Source organism: Taeniopygia guttata, chromosome 24 (assembly GCF_048771995.1).
Source record: "Taeniopygia guttata chromosome 24, bTaeGut7.mat, whole genome shotgun sequence".
In the NCBI taxonomy this organism is placed as follows: Eukaryota; Metazoa; Chordata; class Aves; order Passeriformes; family Estrildidae; genus Taeniopygia; species Taeniopygia guttata.
In genome coordinates this window covers 3,716,034-3,736,607 of record NC_133049.1, presented here as the reverse complement: position 1 = coordinate 3,736,607, position 20,574 = coordinate 3,716,034, and the positions used below count along the sequence as shown (strand labels likewise).

The window sequence follows — 20,574 nt, the reverse complement described above, 5'->3', positions numbered from 1 at the left end:
AATAATATAATGTTTATAAATATAAATATATATCAGTAATCAAAATATTCTCAGAACATTCAGCATTCTGATGATGAGAGATGTTCCAAACTTTAACAAAGTGGAAGTGGTAATTCAATCAGAAGCGATCAGGCTTTGGGGCTTAGGTCAGAAATGGAAATTCCAGGATTTCTCCCCATTTCCTGCCTCCACTGAAGCCCGTGGCCCCACCTGTGCCCGGTCCCGGACGTGGTCCCTGGTGTGCAGGTGGCCCCCCCCAAAAATGACAGTCTCGTAGAGCACATATCCATAGGGCTGCCCAACGCTGGCGTTCAGGGGCAGATTCTCCATGTTCACAGGGAACTCGGACTTGATGGGCTGCAGAGGGGAAAAAATTCAACATCAGCACTGCAAAGTCTCGTTTAAAGCAGGTGCTTCACTCTGCCACAGGTGAGAGCCTCCAACCCCAAATCCCTCCTGACCAAACTACCAGAAAAAAGGAGCCAAGAACAGAAGGAGCAGTGAAAAAGGTGAGATAAAAGATTGGAGAAAAGTGAGATTTGCTGCTTTTGCATATCCTTGGCAAAAAAAAAAAAAAAAAAAAAAAAATCCCCCAACCTCTTCTTTTTGGGATAACACATGCGGGTGAGAGCCTCCAACCCCAAATCCCTCCTGACCAAAGTACCAGAAAAAATAGCCAAAGACTTGCAAAAGTGCAATTCCAAGAAAACAGAAGGAGCAGTGAAAAAGGTGAAAAAGGATTTGAGAAAGGTGAAATTTGCTGCTTTTGTATATCCTTGGCAAAAAAAAAAAATCCCCCAACCTCATTTTTTTGGGATAACACGAATTGCTCTAAAAGTTGATGCCTTTTAGCACAAACTGCTCTAGAAGTTGATGCTTTTTAGGTCTGGGATGCATTAAAAGAGGTGTCACTACCTGTAAAAGTGCTGGCAGCACATCCCAGAGAGAGATGTACTGGTGCAAGAGGATGGCACCATAGGAGGCCTTGCTCTCAATCATGGGAGGCAGAGGAAGGGGCTGACCTGGGGTGAAAAAAGAAAGATGGAACAAAGATTTCAGACAAAATTCAAGATACCTCCCTCCCAGACCTCCTTTGGTCCTCCCATCCTTAATTCCCAAGCACCCAGAGCCCCACAAGGGCTCTGTTTCAGTAATTCCCCAGCTGGACACTGCTGTGGCTCCTGGGTTTGTCATTACCAATGACCATGCTGAAGAGCTGTCGCAGCTTGAAGAATTTGGATGTGTAGTCCCCAGCCTCTGTCAGCACAGCATCATAGTCTGGAAAAGCAGAAAAGCAGCACATGCTTTAAAAACATAAAGCAGCTCTGGGATGGCTTCATGCAAAAAATAAAAGCCCCAGGCACAATTTTCATGGCATTGTTTGCAGTGTGGAAATCTGTACACTTTAATCTGAGTGAACATCACTAAACAGCCACAAAATTCCTTAAATTAGAGAAGAGCCATTCACACTTCCAGAGATTTAATTTGCACATATCCAGAATTTCACAGAGGATAAAGTCAACAATTAACCATTTTAACCACAGGCTGTTGGGATGAAAAGAGATTTTTATGGTAAAATTTGACTCGGTAAAATTAAAAAATGGTGTCTTAGATCACCATCTCCTCCTAGAAAAAAAGAGATATCAATTCATCATCTGTGCCAGCTCTGTTTAAAATTCACAATAAGGGAATCCTCCGCTTCCTGTGATGGTTGGGAATTAGAAACACTCATGTAAGCCCTCTTTTAGACAGAAATTTACTTCTGAGCTGTGTCCTACCTCATCTCTCAGGACAAAGTGGTTGTGCTGATCACTTCCCAGTGTGGCTGGTTACTGTCACTGGCCCAGGGTAGGCAGAGCAGCACAGGCAAGGCAGTGACAAAACTCACCATAACTGGTGACATCTGACTTGTACTCATCAGCTTCCAAAGCCCCGCTCATGAAGCCAAAGTTGGTGCCTCCATGGAACATGTAGAGGTTGATGGATGCTCCTGTTTTGAGGATGCTTGCTACAGTATTCACCATCTCTGCAAAAAAAAAAAAAATTCTTTATTCTATCCCATAAATATTATATATATGTATTATTATATATAATGTAAATAGTTATATATAGTATTTAAAAAAGATATCTTTTAATATTATAGATGCAAAAGAAGATGCAAAAAAAACCAGATTTTTTTTTTGCAGTGCCACGGGGGCCACAGACCACAAATCTGGGCCAGGAATTCAAATCAGGTCATTCCAGTGCATCACAGTGATCTGTGTTGTGATTTGCATCTTGCCCTCAGTAAGGGGCAGCAGCCCTGCTGATGCATTAATACATTAAAATAACCCTCTCCTCCAGGTGACAAAGGGGTAAAGCTGTGGCCTCCAGCAGGAATTTTGCTTTTAAGAAGAGTTGAGAGGACTCCTCAGCCAAACTCCTAAACCCAGCACACCAATGACCCAGTTACAGAGACAATTACAGGATGAGAGTTGTTAAACTAGTAGTGTATAGCTCTGCTTTCACTGCTCTTTAGATCTGGTTTTTTTTTTTTTTTTTTAATTTTTTTGTTGTTGTTTTTTAGCAGTAGCCTTCCAAATGAGCTTTGAAACCGGGGAGAAGGTGCTGCGCTCACAAGGGGCTGAAATTCCCCACAAGAACAGCGTTTGGTGCTCACCATCTGCATCAAAGACATAGTGAGGGCCTCCCCAGTTATCAAACCACCCAGTCCAGTACTCCATCACCATCTTAGGCTGGTCTTTCTGTCAGGAGAAAAACAGAGTTAAAATGGGTCCAGGACACGCCTGCAGTCACCCCTTTTTTCTACAGCAGCATTGTTCAAATCCACTGTGGTGCCATGGCTTTACAGGAGTGTTTTCTGCTCACCTGTCACAGCCAAAAAAGGCACCGAAGGAGCTCTGGGCATGAGGAACAAGAAGCTGTGGGCCAGCAATGCCCAGAAGTGGCAAGCAAAGTGTGAAAAATGCCTATTTTATGATTGCCTTTTCGCAAATGTTACAATGAATATTATATGTGTAATGTTAGAAAGTGATGCTGTATTAATGCTCTTAAGTAGTGTGTTAAATATAGTTTTAGGTTCCAACATAATGTTAAAATAGAGATTATGTGGGGGAAGTTTTTTTTTAGGAATGAGATACTCGCTTGAGGAACACCTAAATCTTCTAAAGGAGAGGAATTCATGGTTTTCTTATCAGAAGAAGCTAATTTCTTCAGGCCTTGCTCAGACTTGGAGATGCCGGGGATTAAAGGAAACAGTTGAGATACAACAGACAGAGTTTCTTGTTTAGAATAGAATGTATGCATAACCATGAAGGATATATGAATATGCAACAAGTGTATTGGTTTAAGGGTGATTCCTTTGTTCACAACGATGCTTTTTGTGACTGAGTGTTTGAGAGCATCTGGACATCTGTAATTCTTTGCCTTTTATTGTCCTGTAATTGTCCTAACTCTAAATTTTATTACCCTAATTGTATTATTATTATTATAACCATTTTATTATTATTAAACTTTTAAAATTTTAAAAACCAAGTGATGGGCTTTTTTCACAAAAGCTTCGTGCCTCTGCTAGCCACAAAGCACAGAGCACAGGGCACACCATCAGGTGCTGTCAAACATTCCTGGATGCTGCTGCTTGGCACAGCTGTAGCAGAGGCACAAACCAACTGTCAGTGTTTAGCTCTTGCTAGAAACACACATTTATAAATGTCTGCTTATCTGCCACGCCACTGCCAGCCGAGAGCTCGCAGGTGCAGGGCTGGCCAAGGTGCAGCAGCAGACCTGAGCTGCTTTAATGCCTTTTTGATGCTGCATATGGTGCTGGCAGGGAAGAATTTGCAGGAATTAGGTCTTCATTAAAGGCTCTGCACACAGAGCAATTGGTTCCCATTTGTCAGTGCCTGGCAGATCCCTGCAGGATCCCTCCTGTCCCCATGGCATGGGCAGGGCAATGTGTGCTCAGCCTGGCTGCCCCTCCAGCCTCCTGGGCTTTATTTCCAGGCAGTTTTGTGTTTTGTGCCACAGGAATTAAAGAAACTCGTGTTTCATTAGGAGACAACAACTGCCTGTAATCATCTAAACATGCTTGGAAATACATTTAATCAATCCATCCCCAGTGAACCAGTCAAAGAAGGGATTTTATCACCTTCTGGAACAAAAACCCGTAACAGGGAAAAGACAAAACAGCTTCATAACCCCTACAAACACTTCCTATCTCATAATTGATGTGGCAAAGGAGGAGCTGCTCCTCTGGGGCCACACTGCATTCATGTGGTGGGGAAGAATTTCAATCTGTTCACTTGCAAGGTTTGGGCAATTTTGGAAGACCTAAAGGAGGTGACAGCAGTTCCAGCAGAGCCTCTTCTGCCAGCAGAGGGAAGAAAACAAGTGAAAGCTGCAGGATTGAACATCCAGCATGTCAGCAGGGCTTCCCTCCACAGGCAGGCAAAGCCAAGAGGTGAGAAGAGAATTGATCAGGGCTGGGGGCAGATCCCAGCCGCTCACTGCCTTCACCTGGAGCAAGCAGAGAGCAGGGAAAGAGGACAGAGGGTGTAAGGAGAGAGATAACCTGTCACTGACCCCAAAACCTGCCATCCCCGCAGCACTCCCTCATCACAATCATGATGCTGTTCACACCAAATGTTCAGTCATTAATTAATTCCCTCCCTGATGCAAATCTCTGATAGCACAGAGGGGTTAAAAATGCTCAAGTGACACAGCAAAACCTCATAAATCTACCTCGAATGAGGCCCTGGAGGTGAACAGCCACCAGAGTGCACAGACACACCTGCAGCACATCAGCAAAGAGCACCCACAGCATCAGGGTGAAAGAGTTTGGGGTTAAAGGGGTTAAAACTGCTCAAGTGACAGAGTAAAACCTCATAAATCTATCCTGAATGAGGTCCTGGAGAGGCACAGACACACCTGTAGCACATCAGCAAAGAGCACCCACAGCATCAGGGTGAGAATTTGGAAAAGAGATGATGGAACTTCAAGAGAGAGGTTTGATAATTGTGCATTGGGATGTTCTGGGCGTCACTTGAAGAAGTGTAACCCCTCCCAGCTAAACACAGGGCACAGCTGGATGAAAAGCCTTTTCAGAAGGATAATGGGATACTTCAATCCTCCTTCCCTGATTCCAGAAGGATTTGGCCCCATGAGAAGGAAACACACAAATCCCAAAGAGAGTATCAGTGCTTCACTTCCAGTGCTGGAAAACATGGATGAACAAAGTGTTTCTGCACCTCACCTGTACTGTGTCCAGGTATTTCAGCAGCCCAGGCTCCAGTTTCTGGAAGTTAACAGTGGCCAGTGCTAGTGGGAAAGGAAAAATGTGTAAATTTAGACTCATCCAAAATGTCTCCTCATGCCTCAGCCCAGCAGGAGGGAACTGCAACACCTTCTGAACCCCAAAACAACCTCCTCAGAAACTGCCCACCAAAGCCTTCACTCGGTGTGCAGAATCCAAGTGAACCACAGCACAGAGTGGGATCCTCCCAGGCCATCTTTCAGCACTAATGTGCAGAGATATTAGAGAGAGAGAGCATCAGAGCAGCTCCTGGGGTGTCACCAGCTCTAATTAGAGCCTGTAAAGCACTTGGAGATCCTCACTTAAAAGGCACCACATAAAGGCAAACTTATTACAAAGTCCTGTCTGGATGGCACACTGCTCTCCCAGGCTTCAGCTGCAGGAATCCCTTCCCAGGCAATATCCTACAGCTTTTCATGGCTGTGGGGGTGACAGAGCAGCCACAGCACAGGAGAGCACAGAGAACTGCAGCTGCAAGAGGTCTCTGTGCCTCTGCCCATCCCCAGGCTCTGGAGGGGGAACACCAGCCTGCAGGACAGGAGACACCAACCTGGGATCAGTCTCCCAGCCCCTGGCAAGCATTTCAACCACTTTTGTACCTCCCAGCCCTCAGTCACGCTGATATTTCTGCCAGACAAACTCTGCAAATGCAGCAGTGATGTGATTCAGCATTAAAAATTGACTTCTAACAAGAGAGCTGCTATCAAACCCAGCCCCAGTTGTGTCAGGCAGAGCACTTCAAACAGAATATTTACAGAAGGAAATGCTCACTTCTCACTATTTATACCTTGATTTTAATGGGCTGACCTATGTAGTGCGCTGAGCTGGAGAATTCAGCACAGAAAACACGAAAGGAGAACAAAATAAAGCGTGGATTTAGCACTGATGTAATATGTTAGCTGGCACTTCTGAAGGAGAACGGGCCCAGCTCTGCTTTTCATGCAGATTAACAGCACACCATGGAAAAGAGAACCATCCCCAGAGCCTTAGTTATCCTTCCCATGGGATGTCCTTCCCAGCAGAGGCTCTGTCCCCCACCAGCTCCCAGAAGGGCTTCCCCAGCCCTGGGTTGGGATGGAAGGGACCTTCAAACCCATCCCTGGAACACAGGGACACCCCCCAATATCCCAGGTGGATCCAAACCCTGCCCAGCCTGGCCTTGGAAACTGCCAGGGATGGAGAGGGACTTTAACCCCTTCCTCACCACCCTGCTGGAGCCCTGGTTATCCCACACAGCTGCTCAGTGCTGGCTCTGACAGATTGTTGTGACAGCCCCGAGGCAAACTAGGATCAGAGAGCTCCCAGCAGAACAGGCAGAAAGGACCCCAATGAACGAGAAGCTGCCAACATTCCCTCAGGAGACCAGGGCAAGGCAGGGATTTCTCCTTTCTCCTTCTCCTGACAGCTCTGTGGCAGGCAGAGAGTGACTCTGTGTGGTCACAGCTGGAAACTGCTGCACACCCAACAACATCCAACAGACAAAATCACAGCGCTGGTGAGTCAGATAATGAATTTATCCCTCTCATAGTGACATGGAAAAGCAAAAGGAGGGGGAAAAAAAGGAGGAGGGAAAGAAAGGAGGGGAAAAAAGGAAAGAAAGGAGGGGAAAGGAAAGAAAGGAGGGGAAAAGAAAGAAAGGAGGGGAAAAGAAAGAAAGGAGGGGAAAGGAAAAAAAAGGAGGGGAAAGGAAAAAAAGGAGGGGAAAGGAAAAAAAGGAGGGGAAAGGAAAAAAAGGAGGGGAAAGGAAAAAAAGGAGGGGAAAGGAAAAAAAGGAGGGGAAAGGAAAAAAAGGAGGGGAAAGGAAAAAAAGGAGGGGAAAGGAAAAAAAGGAGGGGAAAGGAAAAAAAGGAGGGGAAAGGAAAAAAAGGGGAGGAAAGGAAAAAAAGGGGAGGAAAAAAAGGAGGAGACAGTCTTTCCCTTTAATCATCTCCATGCCTGAGATTGGAAATGTAACATTATTTATGACTGAGTGATAACAGGAGCACTCAAAGGCTGTACCCTGCAAACACTGAATTTGGGGGAGCAGTTGCACCCCAGGCAATTGGCAGGAACACAGGAGAGAGTAGAGGTCAAGGACAGAGTAAATTCCAGCTGAAACTACCCAAAATTCTGAAAATCAGTGCCCCAGACAGTCAGATTTAGGGCTCAGTGAAACTCAAGCAGCTGCACCTCCATTTCTTCACAGGAAAAAAGAGGAGGGTGCTAAGTAGTATTTAAAAAACTCATTGGAATTATACTTTATAAAAGGGAAATGGGCATCCTCCTGCATTCTACACATCTGACACCCTCCTTTACCCACCTAAGGTTTTACACCCCAAAATAAGCTTGATGAGAAGATAAAGCTGCCTCACAAACTATTGCTAAATTCACTGTTTAAATGTAAAACTCAAAATCAAGGTTTTAATGGACCTTTTTTCCTTCTCTTTTTAATTGCAGAGCATCTACCTTAGGAACGAGCTACTACTGTCAGTAACTGCTGAGGAACTTGTTTAATATCTATTGAAATGGATTAATAAGTATCATTTTCAGCCCTGTAGTCTGCTGAAACACTAAGAAATGCTGGGTGCTGCCATCTCTTGACTCAGTGGGAAGATGCCCATCCCTTCACACAGTGTTACACTTTGTGCGGAAAATAAACCACTTTATGTGGAAAATAAACCACTTTATGTGGAAAATAAACCACTCTCAGCCTTTCTGGGAAGGGTCTGGGCTTGTCCTGGCTGCACCATCCAGCCAAGGGGTCCCTCCTGCCACAAACAGGACTCAGTGGGGGCAGAGGGTGAATTAAAGCCACGTTCCCCAGAGATCACAGCTCCCCCTCAGCTCTACAAGCACTCACCTCCCTCCACCAAGCCAAAGGACAGCCCATTCTTGTTGTCTGAGGTCATCAGCAGCTCCACAATCCCCCTGTTCAACAGGGCCTAGGTTAAAAAGAGCAAAAGCCACTGTGTTAACAGAGTTTAGCATTTCCCAGGATACTAAAGCACCACAGCATCACCTTCTGTGGGGACAGCCTGCAACTGGCAGTGCCTTGTGATAAATATTATCTCTGTGACATCTCCCATTCCTCCTGAAGCTTCCCTGCCAGCTTTTCCCAGCTTAAAGACAGCTGGAAAATCTTATTTTGTTTCAGAAAGCTGGATTGGTTTCTCACTGATGCATCCAATGTCAGGATTTTAACTTCTGAGATCAATGTAATACATAGCTTCACTGCCTTCATCAAAAGAGGGATGGAAGGAGGAAAGGAAAAGCAGCTCTGGCTTCCTGACAGTGGGAGACAAAAAGAGGGAAGAGCTGATTTTCCAAGGAAAACCATCACAGCACAGCTCAGGTAGAAATGTTTTTCTATAATCAATGAATTCAGTGGTTCCTCAATGTTACAGCACTAGAGGAAACAGCACTCTAAGGTTTTAAAATCCACCTGCACACACGAGGTTCCTCCCATCAGGATTGTTCTCTTGCAGCTGGTGCTTAGCACAACAGTGGCTGATGTCTGGAGGGGAGATCAGGAAACCTTAGCTGTTAATTAACCACTCATTTCACTGTACCTGCACTGGAAGTCACCCCTCCAGCTCCCAGGAGCCCTGAGAACAAGGCTGAAGTCTAAATTCCTAATTGTGAAATGTGATAAAGCTCTTTGTTTATTGTCCCTGCCTGCGCTAAGAGCAGAGCTGGGCATGAAACATTGCAACACAGAGCCCACAGACAAACCCAGAGCCAGGACAACCCATCACCTCCAAATTTATACCTGAGCAGATGCTGGATTCGGATAAAATTCAGCTGCTGAGGGAACTGGAATTTCTAACCAATTTTACTAAGGTAATTCTTGTGTACTGCATTAATTAAGCACTTAATTAATTAATTCATCAAGTTAAGCACTTAGCTTAACTTTGAGCTAGGTTTTTTCCCCTCCTTTTGAGTGTAAGTGCAAAAGAGAGGAACAGCAGAGTTCTGTGCCTCCCAGAGGAGCAGGAACAGCAGCTCATTTCTGTGTGGGAAGGGTCATGTCAATACAACCCTTTCACTTTCAGGAAGGCAAAGGCATTGCACCCAAAAAGTGAGGTAAGCACAGGGATTTAAGGTTTTTTGTGTGAGTTATGGGTGTTTTTTAATGATTTTTATATTAAGTCCAGGAAGATGCAGCTTGGTCATAGATGCTAGATGTGAATTCATCACCCTGCCCCAAACCAGAACAAAGACCCAGAGCCCCACCTCACATCAGATCCCACCCCAACCAAAAACTGCCCTGCCAATCCTGCTTTCCCACATTTTCACCTCTAACCACTATTCTGTACTGCCTCAGATGCAAACTGCACACAGTCCCAGAAAATGATGAAACAGCACTGCAAAAATACACCCACAGGCCTGGCAGGGAGGTCTGTCCTGGCAAGTCTGAAACAGCACAAGCTCTTTCCTCACTGAGCCATGGAAAGCAAGGCCAAGCCTGCAGACCCCTCAGCCCCCCAGAATCTCTGTGTCCCCTTCATTCAGGGCTCTGAAAAACACTTACTTGCCATTATCTCTGATTTGTTTGTGTACAAACTTCGTATTTAACCTTGTAAGGAGAGTTAAACCACGGCAAGAGCTGGAGGTGGTGCAGGAGCTGGCACAGCCCTAAGGAGATCAGCACTCCTGCCATGGATTTGTTTGTTTGAGGAGCCTCTGGACACCCTGAGCAATGGAACAACCTGAGCCTCAGGGTGCTCAGGGTGCAGCTGGGCTACCCAAAAGGTTTCAGAAGGATCCCAAAATCCTGTAGCAGAAAAGCAAGCCTGGATGGCTGACCCCCCTGACGTGCAGCAGTGCTTTTAAGCATTCAGTGAGAAGAAATTAAACAACAAACACTGTGAGACAAACTGCAGATCTCATTATCTGCCTGCCCTGCACTGGTGCTGGGGGCAAACAAACAGGTCAGACTGATGTGAGATCCAGCAGGATAATCCACCCTCCCTGGGCACGGGCCAGCTCCTCATCACTGACTCAGAGCAGCCAGGGCACAGCTTAATCCCTTTCTGACAGGGGTAAAGCAGGCATTAGGCAAATTAACCTGCTTGATGCTGAGCCCCAGATTACACAAGTTTAGGAGCGTGCTGGTGACTTGTTCCCATCAACTTTTCTGCCAGGAAAGTCAACACAGGGAAACCTTTATCAGATATCATCTAGGGGAGGCAAAACAGGACCTGCAGGTGAGAGCTGCTTCAAGGCCAGCTGTGCAATACAGACAATTCCTAGCTCCCTCTTCTCTGGAAGATAAAAGAACACAGATTTATCAGCACTGAGAGGGTCATGTGCCACCTCTTCCACTCCTGGAGGAAACATCCAAGGAAAATGCAGCTGGTGCTTTCATGAGTCTCTCAAACCACACTCAAAAGCTACACAGAAAAAAGAAAACACTGTAGGGAAGGTGATTTATGAGAGAGATTGACACAGAAACAAGTAAAAGTGCTACCATTACCATTTTGACATAGGTCATGTAGTTTGGGTCTTTGGCATAGGAACCATATTCATTCTCCACCTGCACTGCAATGATGGGACCTCCTTTCTTGTACTGTGGGGGACAAAAAGGGAGAGGGAAGGTGTTCACCACAATTTCAAACCACAGGGACCAAAATTAGCCTAGCTACCAGGAAAGATGCACCAGCATCACATGGACTCAGCTCCACCCTCCCATGCTCCAAACTGACAGAACAAACTGCAGCTCGTGCTGATTCCTGCAGCAAAACTGGCGCATTTGTGTCCTGGCTTGTAAAATCAGCATGTATTCTATTGCCATCTGTTGGGCAGTTTCCTTATCTCTCCCAAGAACAATGTCTCCCTCTGGGGAGATATCTTCTGTTAATGGGCCATTAATGACTCACTGCATGATGGTAAAGTTACATCATCCCATGGTGAGATGCTCCACCCAGAGGGAGGAGCCAAGCAGCCCTACCTGCATAAAATCAGCATTTTTGGGACACCAGGGCAGCCTTTCACTGGATTCCCAGAGGAGCAGCTTCTTCCCCACTGGATCCTCAGAGGAAGACCAGGCCCAACTACTCCACCACCAGACCTTCAGAGAAAACTCCACCCTTCTCCAGATCCCCGCTCCAGCAGCATTTCATCCGCCACTGCAGGAGGAGCAGCCACCATTTAACTGGGCTATTCCCAACACCCTGACTGCTCAGGGTGTCAGGTTTCTGACTCAATCACTAGTTTCATTTGTATTAATTAAATTTTTTTAATTATTATTTTTGTTTAGTTTTTCTCCTAGTAAATAACTGTTATTCTCATTCCCATATCTTTGCCTGAGGGCCTTTTAATTTTGAAATTGTGGTAACTCAAGAGGGAGGGGAGTTTACCTTTTCCATTTAACAGAAGGCTTTGGCCTTCCTTCACAGACTCCTGTCTTTTCAAACCAAGACAATTTGTTAATTCCTGCCCCTGCTGCTGTCACAGGGAGCTCACGCTGCCCTGTGCAGCCATTCCCACCCCGGCACAGGGAGCAGGATGGTGCTTGCCTGGAGAGGGACAACAACACGCATCAGGCGGTCAAAGTAGGCGTCCACAGCTTCTGTGAAGCCCTTGTAGGTTGTCCTCAGCTGCATCTCGGGGTCCTGCAGCAGCCAGCTGGGGAAAAAGGAGGAGAGGAAATGTGTTAGAGACTCCTGTCCAGTCAAGCAGAGGTGTTTCACCCACTGGCATCAAGTCCCAGCTAAGCAGGGATCATTGGTGTCACCTGGCGGAGCCCACAGTGTGGATGTGACACCCTCGTGTCCATTGATCACTTTTAAATAAATCCAGGCTCCAATTCCCAATCTCTTCCTTTTCCTCTGCTTTTTGTTCTGCATTTCAGGCCCAAACTCATTTCATCACCTCTTAATCCTATCACTCTAGGCTTAGTCTTATCACTCTAAAGAGAATTCCCTGCATTCCCAAGGGCACTCTACAACCAAGTGCTCCTTCAAAAAACCCCAAGCCTTTCTCAAAACAAAGATTTCTGTAATGGTTCCCAGTGTTTTTACTGCTGATTTACAAGGCTGGGTTCTGTTTGGAGTTAACAGAAAAAAGGGCAATTTGCTGAAGAGCAGAACAATATAATGCTGTAACAATTTAAGGGGAATGAGCCTGTATCTTCATTTTCTCTGCAAAGTGAGGCCTTAACTAATATCTTTCCAAAGATCTGAATATTCAACTCTTTGCTAAATGTGGCTTTGTGGAGTTAAAAAAAATCACCTCCTCTCTAGCTGGAAAATGAGTATAGTTCTGTTGATTTTTATTAGGATTCTTTATCTGTCTGATAAAAAAAACACATGGGTGATGTGACAACTGACAGAGATTATGGCACATCTCATAATGTAACCTGGAGGTGGCTCCTGGCTCTGGTCATGAGGAGCTCTGTTCTCAGGAGTAGGTCCCTGACACCTGAACTCTGATGCCAAAGGCAAGTGAAAAGTAAAAAGTTAAAAAAAATAATCCCCAAGTATCCCCACTGAGGTTTGTGCTCTGTGCAGTAAGAAAAACAAGTGGTAACCTGGCACTGGCTCCACTCAGGAACCAGACAAATCCCAGTGCTCCCAGAGCATCCTCCTGCTGTGTTCTTCAGGGCAAAACACAGCAGGAGGCTGGAAAGTCGTGGGGTTTCATTACTGCCACCCATATAAGGCACATTTCTAGTAGGACTTTTAAAATGGAGCTGAGATGAAGCAAATTCTTACACCAAGCTGCAAATCCTGTCCATGTCATGCAACAGCAAGATGGGTTCCCACAATTATATTTTCTTGCTGTAACCATTATACAATAAATAATTATTATTATTTTAAACACTAAAAAAAATTAATTAGAAAAGCTCCGTAAGATAATGAGCTGTTCTGGGAACACAGAAAATAAACATCCCCATCAAGCAGCCAACTATTCCAAAGCAATTCCTTTGAAGGAGCCTTGACTGTTGTGATCAGGAGCTTGGGATTTGTTTGTCCCTACAGCTTCCCTGAAGTGAACCATTTCCAGACTCACCTGGGCAGACCCCCGAGGTCCCACTCTGAGCAGATGTAAGGTCCAGGGCGCAGAATCACCCACAGCCCGTTTTTAGCTGCCAGGGAAAGGAAGGCCCTGGGGATCCAGACAGAGGAATTATTGTCTGCCTGCAGAACCCCCTCCACTCACCACTGAATTTAGGTAGCAAAGCAGAAGGGAACTGCATGATGAAGCAGCCACGCTGGATGAGTGATAAATTAAGTCCCCAGAACTCCAGAAGGCAGGGGAAGGAACGAGTCCCATTGCCTGATCAAGGCACATCTGGAAATAACATCTTCACCCAAACACCACACACCCCCTCCCCTCCAAAGAGGAGTATTTGTCCTGGATTTCAAGGCAAGATGTATTCTGTTGCCATCTGTTGGAGGTGTGGCAGTTCTCTTCTGTTAATTGGGCAGTTTTCTTTATCTCTTCCACAATCCAATCCTCCCCCTGGGGAGACATCTGCTGTTAATGGGCTATTGACTGTCACTGCAGGACAGAAAATGACAGCATCCCACTGGGAGATGCTGTGCCCAGAGGGAGGAGCCAACCATTCCTACCTGGATATAATCTGGGTTTCTGAGACACCAGATTCAGCCTTTCAGCCTTTCCACTGGATTCCAGAGGAACAAATGCCTTTTCCACTGGATCTTCAGAGGAAGACTCCACCCTTCTACAGGATCCCTGCTCCCACAGAACCACATCTGCCACTCCAGGACTGCAGCCACTCCAATTTGGATGGCTACCAACACCCTGACCAAAGGGGTGTCAGGCTGTATTCTGACTCTGTCAGTGGCTTTTTCTTTTGAATTATTGCATGTATTTTGGTTGGTTTTTTTTTTTTCCTTTTCCATTTTCCTAATAAATTGTACATCTGACTTGGAGTATCTCACTGGTTTTGCTTTCAAACCAGAAGAGTATTTCATAACAGAGCTGTCTGTGCCACATACCTCAGATCCAGGTTTTTACTGAAGTCAAACTTGCCTCTCTCCTTTTCGTGCAGGTTCCATGGCACGTACCTGCAAGGCAGAGTGGGGGCAGGTGAAGGGTGAGGCCTGGCCTGCTCCAAGGAAAACTGAGGCCCCACTATTCTTTTCCCACAATAAGTGAAACGTAAACTTTAAGGAATTTAAAAATTTTAGAGGAGCTAAGATTTTAGTTAGAAATAAGCCTTACTAGAGTTAATTAAAATAATAATAATAAATGAGTAGGCCTTGATAAAGTTAGGAGTTAGTAGTTAACCAATAACTGATTGCTTGTCAGCACAATGTTGAGTTAGCTGGGTTTATAATGAAGAATATAAAAACTGACAAAGAGCTTTTAGGAACATAAGACAATTGTGGCCTCCTCTGTTCTGAAACCAACTGAAGACAAGGAATGGGAGTTCTACCAAGAGTTCATTTGTCATATTTGCATTGAAAAGGTAGAAAGGTCAGAACGAAGAAGACTTTATTTACTTCCTCATTTTGGGATCCCTCCCCATAAAAGAGACCACCGACCCATTTCAAGGAACAAACCACGCATGCTGAATGGCTTTTGGAGTGATCAGCATACGAAGCGAAGAATGGGATGTACCAAAGTGATGAATATGTATTTATATTTCGGATATTCAATACTTACATAGATAAAAAGACTCTGTAATCACCTGGAAGCTGCGGTGTGTATTTGGGAGCGATCCCACACGCTGCCCAGCGTCGAATAAACACTCACTTTCTAACTTTAAACTGTTAGAGAGTTTTTGTCCATCACAGTTGGATATCGGTACTAGATCAATATCCATATTTTTTTAATAAATCATAAGAAGCATGGAAAGATATGGTTATGGCCCAGTGGAGAGGCTGGGCAGGGAGGACACTTACGTGGTGAGGGTGTTGAGGCCACAGGCTCTCATTTTGAGCATCCGATCCTCCCAGTACTCGCGGGGCACTCGGAAGTAGTGCATGGATCCCCCAAATATGCGGAAGGGCATCCCTTCCAGCAGGAACTGGGAGTTCTCTGTCTGCAAGCCCAGGGTCCTCCCCCACAGCCCCAGAGGGGTCAGCTCGCTCCAGTTAAACCTGGAAGAGAAAAGGGGATGTGTGAGCAGCCAGGCCTGGGGAAGGAATGCGTCCTCCTCGCTGCACCTCACCCAGCAGGACCGGCTCTGACCTTCCTGCTCCTCAAGCAAGCCACACTCTCAGTCCTACAGAACTCAGAGATTGCTCAGAAGGCTTTGAGCCAGTTGGGAGATCTTCCCAAATGTAGATTTAAATCCATTTCACTGGCTGCTTCCCCCCCTGAATTGCCAAGCCACTGTGCCACGCTCTACAACTGACACTGCTCAGGCACAGAGCAGGAAACTCACTTGCTGAAATCATGGATGGGCACGTTTTCACCCACAAAACTCACAAACATTTCCCTAACTTATGGAATCCAACATCTCCCTGCTTTGCATGTCCCCAGTTTCCAGACCCATGTTCCAACAGCAGCTGCATCTCATCACTGCCATCCCAAATGTCTTGGGCACTATGGCATGGAAAAAAATAAACCTCCTCACCTGTTCCCTGTGAACAGAGAGCCTTTTCCTCAGTTTAATGAACTCCCTGGATTATATCCATCACTCAGGAGAGACTAAATCAGCGGTCACCACAAACTTACCTCTGCCCACATCACTGCTTGTGTTAATCCTGAAAATGTTATTTGCCAGAAGAACCAGAGCCACGGGGCCAGCAGCTCCTCAGCACCTACCAGGGTGAGCACTCCTGCTGTCACAGCTCCCCTCGGGTCAGCTCCTGCACTGCTCATGGCCTTGCAAGCTCCCCGCTCACTTTGCTGAACCAAAACCCCATTTCATCAACCCGACACAGAGAGCAGTGTCCCTGCCTCCCTCAGCCCACCCCATGAACTCACAGAGGGTCAGACAATGGCAGCTTGTTCCTTATCAGAGCCAGATGTCAGCAATGAATTCCCAGCTCCAGAAAGCAGGAATGACTCACAGATTTGGGAGAAACATCACAGAGAGAGAGGAGAGGAACACCTAAGCCTCCAGCTGCTGCCTAGGCTAGGTGTAAAGCAGTTGTTAGCAGAGGGTGAGGATGCTCAGAGCTCGCAGGGGTTGCTAACTAGCAGCCTGCCTATCCTCTGACAGGCCAGGGGGACTAAAAGGAGCTGAGTCTAAGGCTTGCAGGGAACTGCACGGGCTGGCTGACAAGCTCAGAGGGTACCTGAGTAGCACAGCATTCTCACAGGGCTCTGAAACAACCGGCAGCAGGCAGGGGTAATACCTGGAAAAGGAAGGCAGATTAGATATTCACTGCCTGCAGACAAGGAGACTCCCACTGATTGTCCAGCCACTCACAGAAACTGTGCTGAGCAAGGAGACTGCTGGAGCAGGAGGGGGGTGATAACAACAGCTCTTGATGATGGTGCAGCCCAGGTAGGGAAATGAGAACAAAGCACCAATCTGCCACATTTAAAGCGTGGCTGCCTGAGTAAGAACAGGACCCAACACGCTCCTCTGCACAGCACGAGGCTGGGAAATGCTCCCAAGGAATTGTCACGAATTTCAGCAGCAGGGGAAAGGGTTCTCAAGACCCAAACAGGATAACCCATGGCCACCTGCCCCTCTGTGCTGCTAAATTACAGATTGTAACTTTGGCAAAACAAACCAGCAGCTACAACTACTTCTGTTTTCCTGAGGTGGAAAGCTCAAAGGGTCTGGAGATGCAAAACCCCAATTTTTAAAGATTAGGTTGGAAAAGAGTTTCCAAGCTATTTCTTAGCTAGGTAGAGCCCCAAATTACCCCTGCCCACAGAAGTGCTGCTGACTGGTGCCAGAATGAAGGCTGTGCTCAGGAAGAACACACAGCCAGATAAAAATAAACTAATCACTTAAGCTCATCTTGTTAATCCCAGACATAACTAACCTGGCACATTCCCATCAAGTTTCCTACTTTAAAACTCCCCAGCTCCATTGCTTTTTCTCCCCAAGAAGGGCTGGTAGGAAGTTCCCAGGCTCCCAGTATTTTGAACACATTATTCTAGGTATCCTGAAACCGACATTTCTCATTAGGATCTGTTCAAGTAACCTCAGGAAGAAACATTTCTGTGACTCAGCAGAGCTTCATCCTGTTACCTTGAGCTGGATTGCCAGAGTTCAAAGTGTACTTGGGCTCTGTACTTCCTCCTGAGAGCAATTTATAGCTCCTAGTAAATTTTTTTTTTTCACTTCTATAATGACAGAACAGGTTGCAAATAATATATATATTTTTAAACTTTGTTAAAAGTTCCTGGCCTTCTTTGTCAGTCTCAGTAGCCACCCCTGGGAGTGTTCCAGGTCAGGCTGGATGGGGCTGGGAGCAACCTGGGATAGTGGAAGGTGTCCCTGGCCATGGCAGGGGGTGGGACTGGCTCATCTTTAATATCCTTCCCCACCCAAATTTTAGGATTCCATGATCCTGCGATTTCATCCCTGCCTCAGGGAAGTCACTTTTGTAGAAAAACCCCAAAACCAACCATTCCATTACCAACTAACTCTAGAGCAAAGACTCTGAAGTTGGACTGGACAAGTTAGTCCAGTGAGATAGAACAAGCCTTTGTAAGATGGAATCTGAAGTACAAAATACAACACATGGAGAAGGAAAGTCCCAATTAACTCCTGAACCAAACAGCCATGCTGTTCATGCCTGTGAAACACAAACATGGCTGAAGTTCTCTCTGCAGGAGAGATTTGAAAAAACCTCTCTGATTGAAGGCCAACCTTTGGTGTTCAACCACCCCATAACCAGAGCAGTTGGGAGAAAAAGGTGATGGAAAAGAAAACAGCCAAACCAGGGAAAAAAGCCAATAATTCCTTTGCTGATGCTAAAGGATGTGCTTCAGAGCACAAGGGACTTGGCTGCTAATCCCTAAACTCCACTGAGACCTCCAAGGGCTTTGCTGTTTATTCTGGGTTTCCTTTGGCCAGGGGGAAGTGAATGCTGTGAGCTGCCCTGGCTCCCAGCTCGCTGCCCTGCACAGCCCCCGTGCTCAGAGACCATGGGGAAACTTCTGTAGAAGTTTATTCTGCACTCAGGGGTTTATTCTGCACTCAGGGGTTTGTGGATACACTCATACAGGAGACAGATTCTGTGCCTCCATCAGGTATCAGTTTGCAATAATCTTCCCTAAGAACCCAGGTGGCACAAATTCGAGGCCAGCTGTGCAAGAATTTTGCTTCTAATTATGCAAAGATTTATTAAAGCTTTTCTATAGCTCTGAGGATCAGGTTTACTTCCAACTATGATTTTAAGAACGTGTTATAAAACAATCCAGCTGGCAATAAATAACTATATTACATCTCCATACATATCCATGTGTATTTTCCAGCATGTCACTGTGAGGGACAGAGGAGTTTCTGACACTTGGAAGCCACAAACATGGGATGTTCCTCTGGGAAAGAGCATCACCCCCAAATGAATGTGATCTAAACCATGTGGGATTAAAGCCAGGACCTCAAATAACTTCTTGCTGCTGCTGGAGGGCATGTGTACTTTCCAGCACATCACTGTGGGACAGAGGAGTTTCTGACACCTGGAAGCCACAAACATGGGATGTTCCTCTGGGAAAGAGCATCACCCCTAAATGAATGTGATCTAAACCATGTGGGACTGAAAGCCAAAACCTCAAATAACTTCTTGCTGCTGCTGGAGGGCTACATAGGGCCAGCTGCTGGTCTGGAGCGTGAAACAGAGCAGCAGAAGGAAGGTAACAGGTTAGACTGGCGAGGTGGGCACGGTACCACACTGCTCTGGGGATTCAACAGGGAGAGGCAGCCCAGAGGAGGCTGCAGAGAGGGAAACAAGGCCGGGGAGCCCCGGAGATGCGCTGGAGCCATCGATTCGCGGCGCGCATCATCCGCCCGCGCCGCGATGATGCAAAACCCGCCCGAGCCGAGGGCGGCGGGGAGCGGGAGCCCGAGGCAGAACCGATCCCCGCCGCTGCTGCCGGGGACGGGCGAGCTGCGGGAATCGGGGGCAGCGCTTATGTAAAGCTCAGCTCGGCTCGTTCCGGCACGGCGGCACTCCCCGCCGCTTCCCACGCCGCCGCTCCGCTGCGGGAATGATGGAGCGGAGGGCTCCCATCGGAAAAGAGGGATTCACCGAGCCTGCATCCCGCCCGTTAATTCCCCGGCAGCGCGCAGGACGCGCGGACAATAATTACGCTAATTGCGTTAATAATCCTTCTCCCCTCCAGCGGCGCCGCCGGTTCCATCCATGCGCAGTGCTCCCGCAGCCAGCCCGCTCCCGGCGGCGGGGCCTGCGCCCGGCGGGGCAGCGACATCCGGGCAGCGACACCGGGGCAGCGACACCCGGGCAGCGACACCCGGGCAGCGACACCGGGGCAGCGACCCCCGCGCCCCCCGCGCCGGGTCTCACCTGCGCAGCAGCAGCCACAGCAGCACGAGGAGCAGCGCGGCGCCCCCGAGGCGGCGCTGCCGCCGGCCCCCGCACGGCCACATGGCGGGGAGACCGAGGGACCGGGACCACCGGGACCGCCGGGCCCGAACCCCCGGGACCACCGGGCCCGAACCCCCGGATCCCCCGGGCGCGCCCCCCGGGCCCGAACCCGCGGCCCGCCGGGCGCGGACACGGAGCGCGCCCGCCCCGCCCCCGGACCCGCCCCCCGACGCCCATTGGCTGCCCGAGGGGCGCGCGCGACCGAGGGGGCGGGGCCTGAGGGGGAGGGACGGAGAGCGGGAACGGGAATAGGGAATGTGGGATTGGGAATGTGGGATTGGGAATGTGGGATTGGGAATGTGGGATAGGGAATGTGGGATAGGGAATGGGGATAGGGAATGTGGGATAGGGAATGTGGGATAGGGAATGTGGGATAGGGAATTGGGATTGGGAATGTGGGATAGGGAATGGGGGATAGGGAATGTGGGATTGGGAATGTGGGATAGGGAATGTGGGATAGGGAATGTGGGATTGGGAATTGGGATAGGGAACCGGGATAGGGAATTGGGATAGGGAACATGGACAGGGAATGTGGGATAGGGAACTGGGATAGGGAACTTGGGACAGGGAACGTGGATAGAGAACATGGGATAGGGAACTGGGACAGGGAACATGGGGTAGGGAACATGGGATTGAGAACATGGGATAGATGAACGTGGATAGAGAACATGGACAGGGAACATGGACTGGGAATTTGGATAGACAGATGGGACAGAGAACACGGACAGAGAGCACAGACAGAGAACATGGATAAAGAGATGAGACAGAGAGATGGGACAGAGAACATGGACA

The 20,574-nt window shown here is 47.5% G+C and overlaps 1 protein-coding gene across 5 annotated transcripts in view; it reads right to left on the bottom strand.

Moving 5' to 3' along the window:
- Positions 1–19,867, bottom strand: part of GLB1L2 (galactosidase beta 1 like 2) — a 28,119-nt gene extending 8,252 nt beyond the window's left edge. For 2 of the 5 annotated variants that reach the window (XM_030291048.4, XM_012570810.5), the window contains exons 1-13: positions 19,702–19,842; positions 15,166–15,363; positions 14,257–14,325; positions 13,304–13,399; positions 11,809–11,917; positions 10,767–10,859; positions 8,151–8,232; positions 5,252–5,316; positions 2,660–2,744; positions 1,889–2,026; positions 1,198–1,278; positions 916–1,022; positions 211–357 (exon numbers count right to left, since the gene is read on the bottom strand). In XM_030291048.4, coding sequence (XP_030146908.4) covers positions 211–357; positions 916–1,022; positions 1,198–1,278; positions 1,889–2,026; positions 2,660–2,744; positions 5,252–5,316; positions 8,151–8,232; positions 10,767–10,859; positions 11,809–11,917; positions 13,304–13,399; positions 14,257–14,325; positions 15,166–15,363; positions 19,702–19,784 — 1,353 coding nt within the window. In that variant the 5' untranslated portion in view covers positions 19,785–19,842. The other 3 variants (XM_072918295.1, XM_030291047.4, XM_030291046.4) reach the window with 3 other exon arrangements.
- Positions 19,868–20,574: the final 707 nt, after the last annotated feature.